The 19711-nt window shown below is 53.5% G+C and overlaps 1 protein-coding gene across 15 annotated transcripts in view; it reads left to right on the top strand.

Moving 5' to 3' along the window:
* Positions 1-19711, top strand: part of CACNA1B (calcium voltage-gated channel subunit alpha1 B) — a 237163-nt gene that overhangs the window by 151914 nt on the left and 65538 nt on the right. For 8 of the 15 annotated variants that reach the window (XR_004263942.1, XM_032261876.1, XM_032261881.1 and 5 more), the window contains 11 exons: positions 1948-2077; positions 2427-2486; positions 4158-4264; positions 5047-5058; positions 6984-7080; positions 9163-9323; positions 12404-12541; positions 12720-12921; positions 13234-13398; positions 13726-13836; positions 14281-14364. Coding sequence is in view for 14 of the 15 variants with exons in the window: in XM_032261876.1 (XP_032117767.1) it covers positions 1948-2077; positions 2427-2486; positions 4158-4264; positions 5047-5058; positions 6984-7080; positions 9163-9323; positions 12404-12541; positions 12720-12921; positions 13234-13398; positions 13726-13836; positions 14281-14364 (1267 nt within the window). In the remaining variant the exon portion in view is untranslated. The remainder of the gene's footprint in view (positions 1-1947; positions 2078-2426; positions 2487-4157; positions 4265-5046; positions 5059-6983; positions 7081-9162; positions 9324-12403; positions 12542-12719; positions 12922-13233; positions 13399-13725; positions 13837-14280; positions 14365-19711) is intronic. The other 7 variants (XM_032261879.1, XM_032261878.1, XM_032261882.1 and 4 more) reach the window with 1 other exon arrangement.

The following is a 19711-nucleotide window of genomic DNA, read 5'->3' as shown; positions in this document are numbered from 1 at the left end:
TCAGGACTGATTGTGCAGTGGCAGGTGGGGGTGGTATCCCAGTGTGGAAATGGAAACACAGGAAGGTACTGGCATTCTGGGAGCAGGTGAGAGAAGGCCAGGGAGGTTTTCTGGTGGAAGTGACATCTTGGTTGGAAACTGAAGGATGAGTAAGAATTAAGGCGAAGGAGGGAGAGGGGAGGAACTAGTGGAGCATTCACAGTGGCCCAGAAGTAGAAGCCAGCAGTCAGCAAACCGCCGAGGACAGAACTGCGTCAAAAAACAAAAGGGTAGGAAGGGCTGGCTGGGTGTTCTCTCATGGGGTGGGGGTCACACTGTCCTGGAGCACACTAAGAAGTGTGAGACTTGTGCACAGTGGGGACACTCAGACTGTAGCCCAGCAGGGCCCTTTGATGGGGAGACTGCAGACGGAGACCACTCAGTAGGTGGTCAAGGTTTCAGGCAGAGAGAGTGGTGTTTTGATCAGGGTACTCACAGTAGAGAGGTTTGGAAGTCAAGTGCTTGTAGAGGGATTTTGGAGGCAGAATCTGCTGAGTTTGGTGATAAATTAGATGTGGAAGGGGAAGGAGACATCGAGGATGACACCCAGTTTCTGCCTGACAGTGGGTGGAAAGCCCTGTGTTCACCGAGACCAGCAGTGCTGCTGGGGTTCTACCCGCAGACCCTGCAAGGCCTGGGGCAGCTGGGGATGTCTCATGGCCAGTGGACTTGGGATCTGAGCTGCGGGTAGAGCTGAGTGCCAGAAACCCAGACACAACTTGGAGTGGATGATGGCTGAATGAGAAGGAAAGGCAGCTCTTTTAAGGAGGGGAAATGGCAAGGTCTGAGGCAGCAGCAGGCCGGCGGTGGGCTGGGGACAAACAGCTCTGGGGACACAGGCAGGAACTAAATGGCAGAGGTCCCTTCAAGGAAGAGGGAAACACGGGCAGCTGCTTAAGACAGATGGCTCTTGGAAGTTCATAGGTGTGGGTGAGAGGAAGAGCTGACAGGGGCTGGGGGCAGTGGGCATGCCTGCGAGGCAGGGGGGGTACCGCCAGAGCACAGCCCTTGAGGTGGGGCCGTCTGCCCCACCTGCTCCATCCATGGCTGCCTCTTGTCCCCCACCCATAGATGGGCTTCCCAGCCTCCTGGTTGCTGTGTACTCTCACTTGGTGGCTCTGCCGGCATCAGGGAGGCCCCTGCTTGTTGATTTCCTCACTCCTTCCCGGTGTTTTGCCTGATGAAATGGAGCTTCATGAGGCCTGTCCTGGTCGCCCATGTGTCCCCCGGTGTCTAGCATGTGCCTGGCAGGGCAGTCTCTCAGTAATGTTGAACAAGCGAGTGAGGCAAACGGGGCTAGAGCAAAAGGCGAGCATGTGGCAGTGCACGGAGCGTGTTCTCGTGGAGCGTGTCCACACGCACCTTGGGAGCCCGGACAGGCACTCACCCCACACAGGCCCCAGAGGACTTTCCCAGGGCAAGAAAGGCCTGTTCTCCATGAGCATGCTGATGCTGAAATTCTTCGTCTCTGAGCAGCTCCCTCCCTGCTGACCCCTGCTAATCTGTTCTGTGAAAGGGCTGTGTAGTTGATGCTCTTGGCTTTGGACTGCTGTTGGCTGCATGGACAGTTGGTAATGAATGGGTGTAGCTGTACTCCACTGAAGTTTTATTCACACAGACAGGTCAGCCTGATCCGGCCTGCGAGCTTTGGTTTGTTGACCCCTGCCATGGGGTTCTGCAGCCTTCCTCACCCTCTATCCCGGGATGCCCTCTCGGAATCCCAGCCACTGTCCGTCACCTGGCTGCCACCTCCAACCACAGGGCCCATTAGCAAAGCAAAGCTCTGGCGCCACAGCTTCCAGAGGCAGCCCAGGACCCTTTCTGCAGGATGGGCCGAGCCTGCCGTGTAGCAAGGGTCTGGTGCGCCTGGCCAGTGGGCCTCGTGGCGATCCGTGTGTTCCCTCACAGGCTCCGCCGCTTCTGCCACTACATTGTGACCATGAGGTACTTCGAGATGGTCATTCTTGTGGTCATCGCCTTGAGCAGCATCGCCCTGGCCGCCGAGGACCCAGTGCACACAGACTCGCCCAGGAACAATGTGAGTGGTCCGGATGACTGGGCCCCTGCCAGCCTGTGGGGTGGGAGCTGGGTGCCTTCACAGGGACCCAAGGGGCTGGGGTGGGCTGGGGTCCTGTCTTCTCCCAGGACACCCTCGTTCCTCTGTCTCTGTACCTGGGAGTGCAGGACCAAAGGTCTGGAGACAGGAAGACAGGCTGCGGCAGAGGGGGCCTGTTCCCAGACGGTACTCGTTGGAGCCCCCCTCCCAGAACGGTTTTCCGCAGGTTCCCTGGCTCCTGGCTGACTGGAGGAAGAACTTGGAGCCACCGAGGGCACCGTGGCTCAGGTTTCAGCCCAGCTTCTGAGAATAACCTTCCTTTTGGTTTCAGGCTCTGAAGTACCTGGATTACATTTTCACTGGTGTCTTTACCTTTGAGATGGTGATAAAGGTGAGATACGTGGCTGCCGGCTGCCCCTGGTAACCCCAGTGTTTTGCTCTCCCTCCCTCATGACTGAGATGGGGCCAGGGCAGGGGTTGGACCGCAGTTCCTATAAGCTCTTGTTAAGACATGTGGTGGGTGTGCTCTGGTTGTGTGTTCAGTGCGTGAATGTATGTGCACAAAGAGGCTTTGTTTTCACTGAGGACAAGACGAGCGCTCCCCAGTGCCATGCCTGGGCCTCCACTGCCCCTGGTTTCTTGAAAACAGGAGCTGCAGGCTCTCTCTAATGTGCACATGTGGGCTGAGGCCCTCCCTCTTGGGACAGCAGAGGAGGAAGACGGTGCAACACTGTTTGGGGAAGAACGAGATCTGGGAGAGAGAGAGAGTCGGAAGATTGTTTGAAGTGGGTGCTGGAGACGAATTTAGGAGTGATGTGGCATTTGTCTTCGGGTAGATTCAGAGTCCTTCACTGTCTGCCTCTGAGTGTGGACTCGAGGTGCCCCCATATCACTGTCTGACTAGTGTGACCCTTGTGCATTTGCGCAGGTGTGCATTCAGTGTGGTTGAGTGTGCATACACATGCACATCAGTGACTTTCGTGCAGCTTACGGTATATGTGTGCCCGCATGCATGCACACAGGGCAGCGTGTGCGTGTGGAGCACTTACGGCACATGCATGAGCACATTACCTCTGCTATTTCACTCTTGCAAACTTCTGTGGGGTGGGCGTCATCATCCCGATGTTACAGATGAGGAAGCTGACACTTAAGAGAGGTTATGGTTCTGGCCCAGCATCGCAGCAGCAGGAGTCACAGAGCCAGGGTGTGAGTGAAGGTCTGTGTAGCGGCCGTCCTGCTGGTCTTGCCAAGCTCGTCCTGCTGAGCTTGCCCGCAGGGGATCTGGGTGAGCTCTGGGTTCCCTGTGTGCCTGTAGCCCAGCGATGGAGGAGCAGATGGAGATGGAGACTTCGGTCTCATTCAGACTTCAGGGAAGTTGGGAGCCCAGGCAGGATCTCAGCCAGCCACGAGCCATGTAGGGATATTTGAGTCAATGGCGTTGAGGTCCAAAGCCCCACTGAGGCCCTTCGGGGTGTGACCTGGGCCATGTCTCCCTACTCTGACAGGGTATGGGAAGGTGTCCCTAAGGTCACTGAAGTCACAGGTGTGCACATATGTGTGCACTGTCAGCCACACTGACCCTTCCACGGGGACCTAGAGCCATATTCTTCCCCCATGACTCCGGAACCTAGCTCTCCCTGTCTTTCTGGTTTTTTTGTTTTGTTTTGTTATTTTTTTTTAGACAAGGTCTCGCTCTGTCACCTAGACTGGAGTACAGTGGCGTGATCTCAGCTCACTGCAGTCTCTGCCTCCTGTAGAGATGAGGTTTTGCCGTGTTGGCCAGGCTGGTCTTGAACTCCTGAGCTCAGGTGATCTGGCCCGCCTCAGCCTCCCAAAGTGCTGGGATTGCAGGCATAAGCCACTGCACCTGGTCATGTTTTCTTTATTGTTTTAAGAGACAGGGTCTCACCATGTAGCCCGGCTGGTCTCCAACTCCTGGGCTTAAGCGATCCACCTGCCTCAGCCTCCCCAAGTGCTGGGATTGGAGGCATGAGCCTCTGCGCCTGGCCTCTGCCTGTCTTTTCTGACTATCACATACCTAAAGTGTGTTTCTTCCTCCCAGATGATCGACTTGGGACTGCTGCTTCACCCTGGGGCCTATTTCCGAGACTTATGGAACATTCTGGACTTCATTGTGGTCAGTGGCGCCCTGGTGGCATTTGCTTTCTCGTAAGTAACATTTGCTCTGAATTGGCTAGGGAGAGCCCCCAGAACCACAATGGGCTTGAGGGTGAGGAAAGAAGACAGAGTCCCTCCTGTGGGCCTCCATGGTTTGCCTGTGGCTCTGTCACTGTCCATGTGGGACTGTCCCTGTCTGCTTGGGGTGGAGCTGTGTGGGGTTAGGAGAGCCTGAGGTCTGTCTGTGGCTCTGGAATTAGGTAGGGCCCTGAGACCATCCCCGCCTGCCTGGAGAGGTTGGGGCTATGTGGGGCTGGGAGGCCCTGGTGTGGCCTGTGGCTCTGGGACCAGCTGTGCCCAGCATTTGCCTACCAGGGTCCTTGGGGGCGACTTTACCTTGACCTGCTCTGAGGCAAGTCTGCTCCTGACCCAGGGAGACCTCTGGTGCTTTTGCCCAAGGCAGAACTGGTGGTTACCTTTCCCTCTTGGGACGCTAGACGTCTCTTCTGACTCCCTGAACTCTTGAGGCTGAGGCAGGCAGATCACCTGAGCCCAGGGGCAGTTGGCCCCGCCGTGGCTGGAACTGGAGTTGGCTTCCTCAGATCCCGAATGGAGGGTGTCAGGTGTCGTCAGGGCTCGGGCAGCTGGGGATGGGTATTTGGGGGTGGGGAGGGGCGGGGGGTGCGGTTTGTGGGGTGAGATCCAGAGACAAGGAAGACCCCTAGTGGACGGCAGACACAAGGGAGGGTGCACATCTCTCGGAGCCGCTGGAAGGGCTGCTCCTGGCGCCACTGACTCTGTTCTCTTTGTCTTCCTCTTGCTGGACTCGGCAGGAGCTTCGTGGGGTAATGCCTTCTCTCCCCCACACACTGCCCCTGACATCACAGCATTCCAGCAGCCCTTCTGGGGTCATTTCATCTCCAGCCTCACCTCCTGCTCATCCACCTTCACCCCATTGGGGCTGCATGCTGCTGGGAGCCGAGTCCCCGGCCAGGGGTTCCTGCCATGCCTCTGGGAGTGGGGCAGGGAGCTGGGCTGGGGCTGGGCATGGTCAACCCTTGGTGAGGCGCTTCCTGGTGAGCAGGGTGTCCCCAGTGAGGGCTGGAGGCTGGGGACGTCGACCTGGAGGGCAGCAAGGGCTCCAGGAGGGCACTGCCACCTGTGGCCAAGCCCGAGGATGGGGTACATCCCCAGGCGCTCTCGGTGCGTCTCCTTTCCGGAGGAGTGGCGCTCTTTTGTCTCTTTCCACTCCAGCCCCTTGCATTTCCCACCCTCTCCTCTTTCTGTGATAAAGGAATGAGAGCTTTGCTGGAGCATCAGCATGGGCCTTGGGAGTGGGAGCACTGCAGACAGGAGGAGGAGAAGGGGTGGGGCCGATCCAGGGGGCCTCAGAGCAGGAGAAGGGAGCAGGCCTCAGGTAGACTGCTCCCCAGAAAGCCACATTTACTGGGCAACAAAGCATTGTCTCCTCTCTCCTGCCCCGTCCCCTCTTTCCCCAGCTGGCAGAGGAGGCTGGTTTGAGAGTGGGTGTTGGGGGCACTGGGGTGATGGAGACAGCTGGCATGGTCAGGTGGCTGGGTTCTTCCCACCTGGAAGCTAAGTGTTTGAGGATGAGTTTGATCTGATTCTGGAGTGTAGGCTATGGTCAGGGGAGAAGAAGGGGACCAGGGTGCCCGAGCCGTGTAGCTCACCCTTCTTGCTCAGCCCCGAGTATTGCTGGAGCCCCAGGAAGCGCACTGGGGGCAGGGCCACCCCTACAAGCAGGCCTTCCCCAGGGAATGTGGGGGGGATGTGGCCTCTGAGCAGTGTGAGGAAGGACTCTGTATGTGAGTGAATCCCACCCAGCCCTGAGCCCTCAGCTTCCACCCTCACTCCTGCCCAAGTGGAGTGGCTTTGCTTCTGAGAATGGGGGCCTTCTTAGGAGGAAGTCTCTCCTTGACACTGCTGGCCCAGTCTCGGTAGGGTCATGGGAGGTCCAGCCTCCGGAGCCTGCTAATTCCTGTGTCCCCAGTAGGTGGAAGCAGCTACATGGGTCTGCCCTGGCTTTTTCTTGGAGGGGCCCTGATCAAGGCCCACTGGTCCTGTGCTTCTGCGCTTGCTTCTGTGCCTGGAATTTTCTTTCCCCGACTTCTGTGTTGCCATCCCTGCATGAGATTTCCTGTCTGCTGCTTTCTGGGTTGCATTGGTGTCTGTCTCTGTGGCCTGCCCTCCCTCCCTCCCTCTCCGCCCCTCTCCCCTTGTCTGTCCTAGTCCACCCTGCCTCTTGGATTGCCTTTGTATTTGACTTTTTCTATTTCTTACTCTCCTTCCCGTCTTCCATCTTCCTGCTGTCAGTTTCACATCAGCGAGTGGAATGTTAGGGCGGCTGAGGTGATCTGTAGGGCAGAGGCCAGACAAGTCCCCTTTACCTCCCTCTAGGCAGCCCAAAAAGCAAGGAAAAAAGCCTTTTCAGATTTTAGTCCTAGAAATGTGCTTGTGGACTTCCACTTCTGGGTCTGCAGTCCTCGTGCAGGCCCCTTCTGTTCTCTTATTCCTGGAAGCTGGGGTGGGATGGGTGTTGGGGTGATGGTTCTCCTTGTGTGCCAGGTGCTGCTGCCCTGGCCCCAGCTCCTGTGGTACCTGCAGGGCAAGGCCTCTCTGCTCCTGGGTCCTCCACCCTGGGGTCTGACAAAATGCACAGGGGAGCAGGACCCAGACCCTGGTGGGCCACATGGGAGCCGGGCACACCCATGCCTCCTGCCTGTCTGCATCTGTGGCTTCTCCCTTCTAGAGGATCCAAAGGGAAAGACATCAATACCATCAAGTCCCTGAGAGTCCTTCGTGTCCTGCGGCCCCTCAAGACCATCAAACGGCTGCCCAAGCTCAAGGTTGGAGCCTGGAGTAGGGGCTTGAGGGATGTGCATGCATATGTGTGTGTGCGCGCATGCGGTGCACGAGTGCGTGCATACGTGTGTGTGCATGCAGTACACGAGTGTGTGCATGTGTGTGTGCATGTGGTACGTGAGTGTGCATACGTGTGTGCATGTGTGTGCATGCAGTACGAGTGCATGCGTGTGTGCATGTGGTACATGAGTGTGTGTATGCATGTGTGTGCATGTACATGAGTGTATACATGTGTGCATGTGGTGCGAGTGTGCATACGTGTGTGTGCATGTGGTACATGAGTGTGTGTATGTGTGTGCATGCAGTACATGAGTGTGTGCATACGTGTGTGTGCATGTGGTACATGAGTGTGTGTATACATGTGTGTATGCATGTGGTACGAGTGTGTGCATACATGTGCATGCATGTGTGTGTGCCTGTGGTAATGAGTGTGTGCATACATTGTGCATGCGGTACGTGAGTGTGTGCATATGTGTGTGTGCATGCGGTACATGAGTGTGTGCATACATGTGTGTGCATGCACGTGTGTGCTCAAATCACACCCCTGTGTGAGGGGGTTGGGCTCACTCAGCTGTAAGTCCCCTTTACCCAAGTAGACCTTGTTCCCAGCTGCGTCCTGTGACAACCCTCCTCCTCAGCCCAGCAGGATGAGGCGGCACAGGGTTTCTCTTCAGCAGCTGCGGCGCATTGTGGGAAAGGCTCCCGGGACAGGCACAGGGTGGTGGAGGGAGATGCTGGAGGTCTGGGGCTTGGGACACTGGCTGCTGAGTGGGGCCCTGGGAGATGGGCATGGGCTGAGCTTCTGGATAAAGACAGAGCATTAACCTAAACACATAGGGCCATGCTGAGACCTGGTAATTGTGAACTTGTGCTAGGCCCTGTGTAAAGTGCTTCATGTGCTTCAGCTCACTTAATCCCCCAAAACTTTATGCAGCAGGTTCTTTTACTGGAAATTCAAGCTATTGAGACCTGAGGCAATGTGAGACTTAGAGAAGAAAGTTTGCTTAGACCCTGTGTGTGAAGGAGTGGGCTGGCAGGTGGCTGGGGAAGGCGTTGGAGGCCCTCTGGCTCCAGGGAGGAGTGGCTCCTCCCCTGGCACCAAGTGCTCCTCTGCAGTGGGCATCCGTAGTGCACTGGGCCATTTTCTGGGAGACGGTTGTGGCCCTGCCTTCCTGTCACAGCCAGATCAGAGCAGCCAACATGGTGTCTCCCCAGCTCTGAGGGCAACATCGTGTGCACAGGGAATGCTGATCTTCCAGGTCAGGAAGAACCTGAAAGAAAGCCTCAGGTGCTGGTGGCTGATGACAGGGTGGCCTCGGACAACAGAGCACATGTGTCCTTGTCCTGGAGCTGAGCCACAGCCCTACTGCTCTATTCTGTTTGCCCATACTGCTTCCCTGATGCAGGGCAGAGCCTGGCTGCATCCACTCTACACAGGCCCAGCCCCTCCTGGTCATTCCTGTTCCTGTGGCTGAACTCCGACCTGTGAGGCCGGCTCTCCTGGGCATCCAGCCACTGCCCCTAGCACCTCCTGCCCCTCCATCCGGGCCAAGATGCCTCCCCTCATGAGAGACACGGCACCAGTCTTCTGTGTCAAGGAAGCTGGTGGTGGAGCCTCCCTGCAGTCAGGGGCCTGAGGGCCTTGCCGGGCCCTGGAATGGCTGGGGGCCACCTGGGCCTCAGTGGTCCTCAGGTTTTAATCCTGTAGGTCCCCTGCCCTGCCTGATCCCCTCTCTCCTGGCCCTCTCCACATCGTTTCCTGCTTCCAGCCCCTCCCTGTGGCTCCACCCCCTGTCGTGGCTCCACTCCTCCCCTCACGGCCCTGCCCTCTCACCATGCCTCCACCCATCTCCTTGTGGCCCCACCCATCTCCTTATGGCCCCACCCTCCCATCTTGGCCCCACCCCCCATCATGGCTCTGCCCTTGCCCTATGGCTCCACCCCTCCAGGCTCCACCCCTTTCCTCATGGCTCCACCCCTCCCCATGACCCAACCCTTCCGCTCCTGGCCCCACTCTCCTGCCATGACTCCACCCTCTCATCTTGGCTCTGCCCCTCCTCCTGCAGGCTGTGTTTGACTGTGTGGTGAACTCCCTGAAGAATGTCCTCAACATCTTGATTGTCTACATGCTCTTCATGTTCATATTTGCTGTCATTGCGGTACAGCTCTTCAAAGGGAAGTTTTTCTACTGCACAGATGAATCCAAGGAGCTGGAGAGGGACTGCAGGTAAACTGAGGCAGAGTGCAAGGTGGGACACAACCCCACAATGCAGAGAACACCGGGAGTTCCCTTGGGACCAGGTGGAGCTCATCATGTGGCTTGGGAGACTCCACTGCAGAGCATCATAGACTCTGCCTGAGGTTGGGTAGGGGCTTGCGTGAGAAGCTCTAGTGTCACCACAGAAGATGGGAATGCATCCCCTCCCCAGCACCACACCAGAGGCCCCCAGCACTTCCTCCTCAGCAGGGTCAGGAACCAGGCATGTTCTGAGGGACACAGATGTCCAGGGAGCTCACAGTGCCCACTGGGCAGGGCTTCTCTAAGCCCTAGAGATCTAGGCAGGGCTGGAAGGTCAGAGGGGCTGCCTGATGGCTGGAGCCACTGCCACCATCCACGTGAGGCCTCAGAGCTTCCTGTGCCCAAATTGGTCTCCAGAGCAGACAGGAGAGGGCCCCTTGGGGAAGAGCTGGGGAAAGCAGGGTAACTGCTTGTGTGGACCCTGGGCAAGGCAGTACCCACAGTGTCTTCCTGCCTGTGCGGCAGCGTCCCAGCTGCCTCTTGTGTGGATATCACACAGCTTCCTCCTGTGCTGTGTGACTGCTGGGAACTTGGCTGTTTGCAGCTGGGAACGCTGCACATGCATGTGTCCACCAGGGAGCAGTGGCAGTTTGGGGAGGTGTATCTGTCTAGGAGTGGAATTGCCAGGTCCTGGGTGTGTGTGTGCTCAGCCTTAGTAGATGCTGCCATCCCTGGTGTAAAATTAGGCTCTCTCTAGCGTGGATGAGAGCCCCACATCCTACCTACATCTTAGTGTTTTCTGTCTTGCCTTTCTGGGTGTAGTGGTAATTCACTATGGTTTAATTTGCACTGGTGTGTTGATCAATGAGATCGAGCCCCCTTTCCTAGGGAGATTGGCCACTGAGGTGTTCTTTTTTGGAAGTGTGTGCCTGTGGTCCTCTGTGTGCTGCCTGCCTCTTTCCGGTTGGTTACTAGGTACCGTGTAATGTTCTTTACAGGAACCCTTTGTCAGACGTACAGATCGTAGGTGTCGTCTTCTCCTCTGCATGGTGTTTTCTACTCTTTTAATGATGTCTTTTGAAAAGCAGAGTTGTTTCTTATTTTACTTTTTTTTTGAGACAGGATCTCACTCTCACCCAGGTTGGAATTGCAGCTGCTATTGCAGCTCAGTACAGCCTCGAACACTCAGGCCCAAGTGATCCTCCCTCCTCAACCTCCTAAGTAGCCTGAATGACTACAGGCACGTGCCACCACACTTTGCTAATTTTTAAAAGTTTTTGTAGAGACGGGGTCTTACTATGTTGCCAAGCTGGTCTCAAACTCCTGGGCTCAAGAAATTCTCCCGCCTCGGCTTCACAGAGTGCTGGGATTACAGATGTGAGCCACTGCACCCAACCACGGTTCTTGATTTTAATATAGTCCAGCTGATCTTTTTTATTCTTCTGTGCTAAGTACTCTTCATACCCTGTTTAAGAAATCTATCTTAAGGCCAGGGATGCTTTCTCTGAAAAGTGTTATTTTTGCCTTTCACATTAAGATCTGCAATTTACTTGGAGTTGATTTTTATGTGTTGTGTGAGGTATGGGTTAAGTTTTCTGAAGGTAGATATCCAATTCACCCAGCATTGTTTATTTGAAAAGGCTGTTCTCACCCCAGCATAATGGGCTTTTTGTAAAAACAGCTTTATTGAGATATAACTTACACATTATACAGTTTGTTCATAACAGTCCATTTAATGTGGACAAGTAAGTAGCTTTTAGTATATTCACAGGTACACGTAGCCATCACCAGAGTCAATTTTAGAACACATTTTCAGCACCTCAAAAAAAACGAAAAAAAACGCATACCTTTTAACTATCATCCCTTACGTCCCTGTCCCCACCTCTAGCCAAGTACAAATCTGTTTTTAATCTCTATAAATCTCCCTGTTCTGGACGTTTTGTGTAAATCGAATGATAGAACACATGGTCTTTTGTGACTGGCTTCTTTCGCAAGATGTTTTCAGGTTTGTCCACGCAGCGGCCTGTGTCAGAGCTTCGTTCCCTGATACGGCAGAATATCTGTTCTGTGCTGTGCCACATTTTCCTTATTCTTTCATCTGCTAATGAACATTTGGGTTGTTTCTACCTTGTAGCTATTATGAATGATGCTGTTGTACACATTTACATCTACATTTTTGTGTGGGTCTGTTTTTGTTTCTCTTGGATATGTACCTAGAAGTGAAATTAGTGGGTGATTGGGTGTGTTTTACTGTTTGAGGAAATGCCAGACTGTTTCCAAAGTGGCTAAAGCATTGTATATTCATGTGTGAGCATTCTGAATTCCCCATATCCTTGCCAACACTTGTTGGTTTTCATCTTTTTAGTTTTGGTGTTTTTTAAATTACAGTCATCATCATGGGCAGGAAGTGGTGTCTTGTGGTGTTTTTGATTTGTCTTTCTCTGATTATGAGTGGCATTGAGCAATGTTTCATGTGCTTAATAGCCATTTGTATACCTTCTGTGGAGGAATGTCTATTCAGATCCTTTACCCATTTTTTCTTTGGGTTGTTTGTCTTTTTTATTAATTAGAATAGTTATTTACATATTCTAAATACAACTTCCTTATCAGACAGATGATTATGAAATACGTATTTTTTTCCCATTCTGTGGATTTGTCTTTTTACTTTCTTGATGTCCTCAGAAGCACAAAAGTTTCAAATTTTGATAAAGCCTAATTTATCTGTATATTTTTTATTTTGTTGCTTATGATTTTGGTGTCATATCTAAGGATCCATTCCCAAATTTGAGGTCATGCAGTTTTGCCCATTTTCCTCTAAGAGTTTTGTAGTTTTAGCTCCTTACACTTAGGTCTTGAATCCATCATGAGCTAATTTTTGTCTGTGGAATAAAGTAGGGTCCACACTCATTCTTCTGCATGTGGACATCCAGCTGTTCCAGCACAATCTGTTGGAGAGGCCATTCTTTCCCCATGGAATGGTTTCAACACCCTCTTCAGTGTCGGCTGATAGGTGGGTTTATTTGGATCTTCTGTCTTTACCCTCTAACCTTCCATGTTCTCATTCCCAGGGGTCAGTATTTGGATTATGAGAAGGAGGAAGTGGAAGCTCAGCCCAGGCAGTGGAAGAAATACGACTTTCACTACGACAATGTGCTCTGGGCTCTGCTGACGCTGTTCACAGTGTCCACGGGAGAAGGCTGGCCCATGTGAGTGCTCATTCTGCTCACCGTGGCTGGGGCAGGCAGCTCCTGAGCTTGGCCTCCCTGCTCCCTCCATCCCTGGGCTCAGGCGTGGAAGCAGACCCATCCTTGTGGTGCAGGTCTTGAGTTCTCAGGGCTGTCTCCTTTGGGGGTTCCCCTGATGCTTGCTGTCCTCTGGGCCCAGGGTGCTGAAACACTCCGTGGACGCCACCTATGAGGAGCAGGGGCCGAGCCCTGGGTACCGCATGGAGCTGTCCATCTTCTACGTGGTCTACTTTGTGGTCTTTCCCTTCTTCTTCGTCAACATCTTTGTGGCCTTGATCATCATCACCTTCCAGGAGCAGGGGGACAAGGTGATGTCTGAATGCAGCCTGGAGAAGAACGAGGTAGGTGGACGCTCTGTGGCGTCTCACGGTGGACAGTGTGGGCAGCACCGTCAGGCTTTCCTTGTGTGCACACATCACTCATGGCTGGTCAGCTTCGGCTGCCACTGTTTCCAGCACAGGGGCAGGGCCTCCTTTCTCCTGCAGAGAGAACACATTTGGTCGGTTGAGGCCTGCTTGGAGAAGGCCTGGGATGCCTCTGTCTGCCTTCTCATCAGGGCTCCCTGTGAGGGCTTGTGAGATGCGGCTGGGTGCAGTCGATGCCGTAGGTAGATTTTCCGCCTGTGAGTCTCTGCGCTCCTTTCTCCCTTACAGAGGGCCTGCATTGACTTCGCCATCAGCGCCAAACCCCTGACACGGTACATGCCCCAGAACAGGCAGTCGTTCCAGTACAAGACGTGGACATTTGTGGTCTCCCCGCCCTTTGAATACTTCATCATGGCCATGATAGCTCTCAACACAGTGGTGCTGATGATGAAGGTGTGTGTGGCTCAGCACAGAGGGGCAGCTGGCGCTGCTAGGGATTAGGATCTGAGCCTGAGGCCTTCTTCCTTCCTGCATGAGCCAAAGCGCTGATGGCCTTGCCTCTTGGCCGGCGCGGGATACCTGTAGAATCCTGTTTCCCTTTGTGGCCTATGGGCTGGGACAGTGGGGAGGTTCTGGGAGGACTCGGAGAGGAGGAAGGGGTGTTCCAGGCCGAGGCAGGGGTGGAGTTCTGTCTGCCCCCTTTGCTTGGCCATAGTGGTCCAAGGTGGGGTGTCTTGGGGCTGCCAAACCCATGGCCAACAGCGCCTATTCCCCGGGCAGTTCTACGATGCACCTTATGAGTATGAGCTGATGTTGAAATGCCTGAACATTGTGTTCACATCCATGTTCTCCATGGAGTGCGTGCTGAAGATCATCGCCTTTGGGGTGCTGGTATGTGCTTTGGTCCCCCCTTTGCCTTTTGACAGCCTGCATTCTGGCTCCCCATCTGTTGGGTGACCTTTGGGGACTCACAATTTGGAGCTGGGAATTCCCCGAGAACCCAGAGTACATGTGACACTACAGGGCCCTGGGGAAGGGCTGCTCTGACACTCTTAGCTGCATAAGCTGTGCCCCCAGCCTAGGTCCTAGGAGGCAGGCAGGGTTGGGTTGTTACTCTTTGGACACATGGCTCTTAGTTCTGCCTCTGCCCGGGCCCAGAGGAATCTGTGTCCCTGGCTTCGACATCTGCTTTGTTCTGGCCTCGTGCTGTGCCCCCTGGGGTGGCCCATCTGCCCTGTGCTTACTGTCTATTCTTGATCGGGGCCACCACCTACCCCTCTTTGCCGACAGAGCCCTCATCAGCCACTGGCACTAACTGCTCTTCTTTTTCTCTAGAACTATTTCAGAGATGCCTGGAATGTCTTTGACTTTGTCACTGTGTTGGGAAGTATTACTGATATTTTAGTAACAGAGATTGCGGTAAGTAGCATTTGTGTCCCCACTTCAGGGCCCCCAGGTGGTTCCTTCTGGAGGGTGCCCCTCAGTGCATCTCCAGGCCCTGTGTTAGCCGCCTTCTGGGTTCTCCAGGATACCCTGAACACATGGAGGCTTCCCTCCGGAGGTGGAGTTTAGGGATTGGGTTTTGTCTCAGCAAATGTTCTTTGTTGAATAAGAAAATGGTTCTCAAAGATCTTTTGAGCTGCTGGCCTGAGAGTTACCTGGAGCGCCATGGTAGCAACTAACCAAGAGGATGCGAATCTTCAATTTGTATGTGTCTAATACGTATCTAACAACATGGTACCCAAAGTGTGTAAACTGAAGCAAGTAGGGATTTGTATTTTAAAATATTGCCCCCGTCTCTCTCTCTCTCTCTCTCTCTCTCTCTCTCTCTCTCTCTGTATGTGTGTGTGTGTGTGTGTGTATGTATCTATATATCCGGAAATAACTCATTCTTATCAAACGTATGTGGTGGATTGTGTCTTAAAATTGACCAGTGCTGGGACATAAACTTGTCTCAATTAATTTCAAAGCATCTGAATCATAAACAACATTCTTTGAGTACAGTGTGTTACACTGGAAACAAATGGCAGAAAATCTCGTTTGTTTGGTCTTAGGTTGAATTCTCTAGAAGCAGACGCTGAAACAAGCACTCATGTGAAAGTCATTTCTTAAGTAGTGTTCCCAGTAGAAACCAGTAGAGGGGCATGGGAAATGGGTGGAAAGAGAAGGACCAGAAATGCTGCATCCCAAGCCAAGTCCTGGTGGGTCAGTTTGGGTCGTCTCCCAAGGGACTTCTGGCAACAGCGTAGGTTGCACCTCAGGGCTATCCCTGCAGAGAAAGGGAGCCTAATGCCTCAGGATGGCATTAGGCTGAGGGCTGCATTTGGGGTGTCCATTCTCAGATGCTTCTGGTTCCCCGAAAGTGAAGCATGAGTGCCATGAAGCAGGCTCTGCCGCCCAAGCTGTTGGGGCTGAAGGATGTCGGACACCATCACAGGAGGACCTGCTGGAGCTCCAGGCTCTTTACTGGTGGCATTCAGCTCTGCCCACACTTTACATTGGGTTCACTGTGCTCATTCTTTAGGACGGTGCTGGTCATCGTCTCTGGAAGGTAAAGCAGAGCTCCCTCTGCTGTGCTGGTCCGAGCAGAGCTGATGTTCATCATCTCATTCCCCCACCACCCTTTGTAGAGCCCTGACCTATGGCCAGCCCTCTGCTGCACTGGCTCCTGGCTCAGACCCTCTGCCCTGTGCATCCCAAGCCCCTACTTGTTGCCATTCCTTTGTCCAACCCTGGCTGCTGTAGCAATGCAGTCACGGTTAAGACTGGTCATAGGAGCACGTAGAAGGGCCCAGTGAAGAATTATGCAGTGGCAGCTCTGCCCTTCACAATAATCAGGGTCAGGTGATCCGGCCCGCACGTCAACTCTCTGTGATGCCTGCTGGCCCTCTGGCATGAGCAGCCCCAGTGACCGGGTGGCCACCGTGGCTTTTGGTGTTGTGTAGTAGAAGCCTTCTCCACCCCTTTGAACCAGGGCCTCTAGATTCGTCAGACCTAAAATTGGGGAGGATGAGCACAAAGTTCATGCAGGGTTTCTGGGGCAATGGCGAGTGGGGCCGCTTCTCCTTTTGCCATTTCTTTGATCCATGTATTTTACTGATTGGGCACCCAGTACCATCGATTGGCCATTGGTTCATCTTGAAATATGGCACCCGAACCCCATGAGATATATCACTAAGCCGGCATTTTATCTGTGCCTTTAGGGTCAGGGCAGCACCTCCTGAGTGGTGTTGTGTTAGATGATCCAGTGGACCCCATGGTCGCCTGGCTCACATGCATCCCCTGTGTGTGCTCCGAGCTGATGTTATATAGAATCCTGTGTGGGTAAATCTCTGGTACCAGCCCTGAGATGCTAGTGCTGGCATGGTACTGCACAAAGAAAGGCAGAGCCACACCTGGGATGTGAGTGGGTCCCGGCTGAGACAGATCACTGCCCTTTCCAGGAGAAGGTGCCTGGTATCATCATCACCATTAGGTGGCTGGCTGACAACCACAAGGATGGCGCCAAGTGGGAGCCCAGTGTTGCTGCCCGCGCGTACCCGGTAGATGATTGTCGGTGGTTGTGGCTGGATCATGCTGCTGAGAGGCTCTTGGCCATGGTGGTCATCCTATCCATAAGTCTGCTGTGTGGACAGTGGGACTGGTGAGGACAGAGGCTGGCCGACAAGTTGGTCGACTTATCCCAGTGCTTCCTTTTTAGTGCCCCATGGTGAGCATTTGTTTGCAAAACAGAGGCCTCTGCCCCATGCCTGTTCCCAAGGCCCATCTGTCTGCCTCTCCCCTGACCTTATTCCCTCCAGGGTCTGGACCAGCCGTTTGTGCCTGCCTAGGACCCTGTTATCCTCAGTACAGGTAACTTGTGTTCCCCCACGTCAGAGCTGAGCAGGTACCCTGCCCAGGGCTCTGCCCCACCACTGTCTTTCAGGCTGTTCCCGTTTGAGGCTGTAGTGAGGCCTGCACCAGTACACCAGGAAATGCATCCACAAACCAGGTCTGCATTTCCCCCAAGTGGTAGTGAGTCCTCATGAAGTGATGGCGGGAGTGAGCTGAGGATGTCATTGGTCAACAGACGTGTATGTCATGGGGGATTGGGCTACATGTTGTGCGCTGTGCCCTCTAGACATGCTTGGATTCAGTCATAGAGGTACCCCTTCCCTTGTTCACTGGGCCTGTGGTGGGTCTGACAGCGCATCACTATGCGTAGACGTTTTGGTGTCAGAGATGGCAATATCTCGTGGTGACACACACAGCTGCCACCAGGGCCAGGAGCTAGTTTGGCCCCTCTCATTATGCCTCTGTTCTGTAGATGGCATGGCCTGCTCCCATATGCTAGGTGTCTGCACTGACTTCTCTGTGAAGGCTTTCCTGAGACTTTACCCAGTGTCCTTTTGTACCACATAAACATCAAGGACCCTGGGGGCTGTGGGGTTTTGTGGCCCAAGTGGCAGGGCCACTGCTATCATAGCATGGGTCTGTTAGAGACCCCACTTGTGGTCTGAAGCCTCTCAAACTTGGCAGCGTTTTGAGTCACAGCAGAATTTCCTAAGTGGTCTATGCCATCTCCAAAACCCGAAGCAGCCTACTCGCAGTAGAAGTGCGAGCAGCAGTTATAACTTGTCTCTTACCTTGGAGTATAACCAGCCACCTAGTGGTAAGTTGATGATGCTAGAACACCTTCTGGAAAGGGCAGTGATCTGTCTCAGCTGGGATCCACGCACAACCCAGGTGTGGGTTTGCCTTTCCTTGTCCTTGGAGTCCTTGTCTTGGCATAGCCCAGACCACTGGACACCTAAAAACTTCACTGACATGGAAGGTCCGTGAATCCTTATATGATTTATCACCTGTGCTCTGAAGTGCGTCAGGGCATCTGATCTGAGTGGCATAACATGGATGTGGTGGACCAGTGTGGTATTCTGAAGAATGTCTTAGCCAGGCACAGTGGCCCACACCTGTAATCTCGGGGCTTTGGGAGGCCAAGGCAGGAAGATCGCTTGAGCCCTGGAGTTGAAGACCAGCCTACGCAAGATGGCAAGACCCTGTCTCTGCAAAAAATTTAAACAATTAGCCAGGCATGGTGTTACGCACCTGTAGTCCCAGCTACTCAGGAGGCCAAGGCAGGAGGATTGATTGAGCCCAGGAAGTCAAGGCTGCAGTGAACTATGATCACACCACTGTACTCCAGCCTGGGCCGCAAAGTGAGTCCCTGTCTCTAAAAAATAAAAATAAGAAAGGATTCCAAATGATTAGGAGTCCCTTTGGACCACATTGTGACATAGGGTCAGACCATGAATGTCTGCCATGAATGCAAACCGCTTCTGACCCTGCTTAGCAGTGACTGCTAAAAAGAGGGTGCTCACCAGATTGGCATCTGTGTGCCAAGTCCCAGAAACTGAGTCAATCTATTCTATTAAAGAAACCAAATCTCCCACAGCAGTGGGTACTGAGCTTGGCTTATTTGGGCAGTAGTGCACTGTCATCCACTGTGATCCAGCTTTCTTGCACAGTCTGTACTGATGAATTAAATGGGAATGAGGTGTAGACCACCCTTTCATCTTCTGATTCTTTGAGGTGGCACTAACTTCTCCATTCCATACTGGATGCAATGTTATAATTTACTATTTTGACTAGGGGGTATTAGTGTTGAGGACTTTTCTGTTGTTATGTCTAATTCACATGTTGAGGACCCAGTGTGATAGGTTCTGCCAGTAAGTGAGGACTAGGCAGATGAACACTAGCCATGTCTGTGGGCACACAAGACCTCTGAGAGACGGGCCTGGACCAGGGATTCGTTGGCGACCTGGCCTCTGCATGCACACACTCTGACATGGAACCACAATCTCATTTTAGTTCCTTGGTGTCAATGTTGTCTTGGACCTTATATCCAATAGCCTTCAAAACATCCAGGGAGGCCGGGCGTGGTGGCTTACACCTGTAATCCCAGCACTTTGGGAGGCTGAGGCAGGCGGATCACCTGAGGTCAGGAGTTTGAGAGCAGCCTGATCAACATGGAGAAACCCTGTGTCTACTAAAAATACAAAATTAGCCGGGTGTGGTGGTGCATGCCTGTAATCTCAGCTACTCGAGAGGCTGAGGCAGGAGAATCACTTGAACCTGGGAGGTTTAGGTTGCAGTGAGTCAAGATGGTGCCGTTGCACTCCAGCCTGGGCGACAAGAGCCAAACTCCATTTCAGAAAAACAAAACAAAATCATTCAGGGGAGTCTTCTTTCTCCAGTGTACAATTTCTCAAGTAAATGAGCAAGAGCTCCTTGAGGAGGGGCAGAGAAATGACTGCTGCATAGACTCCTTCGTGTTGCGGGATTCCTCTGCAAGGGGGCCCAGACTCTCCTCTAAGCTATGGACCCTGGATCTGAAAACTGGTTGAGAGGCTGGGAAGGCAGTGTGTTTGTCCACCGAGGTGGCTGACATCAGCCTTCTGCTCACTTCTTTTGAATTCTGTATGTACATATGTTCATCTCAAGCAGCATTCTTGTTGGCACTGCCCCTCTGCCCTGCCTCTAGGAATGCCATGGTCGATTAGCTGCCACTGTGGACCTTTGCAGGTCAGGGCTCTTGGTTTCCAGGGAGGCCTCGCTGCCCATTGAGGTGGTTCCAGGCAACCAGCCTTGGAAGGGAGCCAGCGTCGTGTGATTGCGTGCTGCCGTGGGGCCTCTGCAACTCCGGAGCCCTGTCTTCCCGAAGGAATCCCTGTTCCTTGGCAGTATCTCCTCCCATCAACCCTGGTCTGCAGAAGGTGGCCACCAGTGA

This window comes from Sapajus apella, unplaced genomic scaffold, assembly GCF_009761245.1.
Source record: "Sapajus apella isolate SASKATOON/1434 unplaced genomic scaffold, GSC_monkey_1.0 scaffold126, whole genome shotgun sequence".
Lineage (NCBI taxonomy): Eukaryota > Metazoa > Chordata > Mammalia > Primates > Cebidae > Sapajus > Sapajus apella.
Note: the sequence above shows the minus strand (reverse complement) of the source record. Positions and strands in the feature narration are given on the sequence as shown.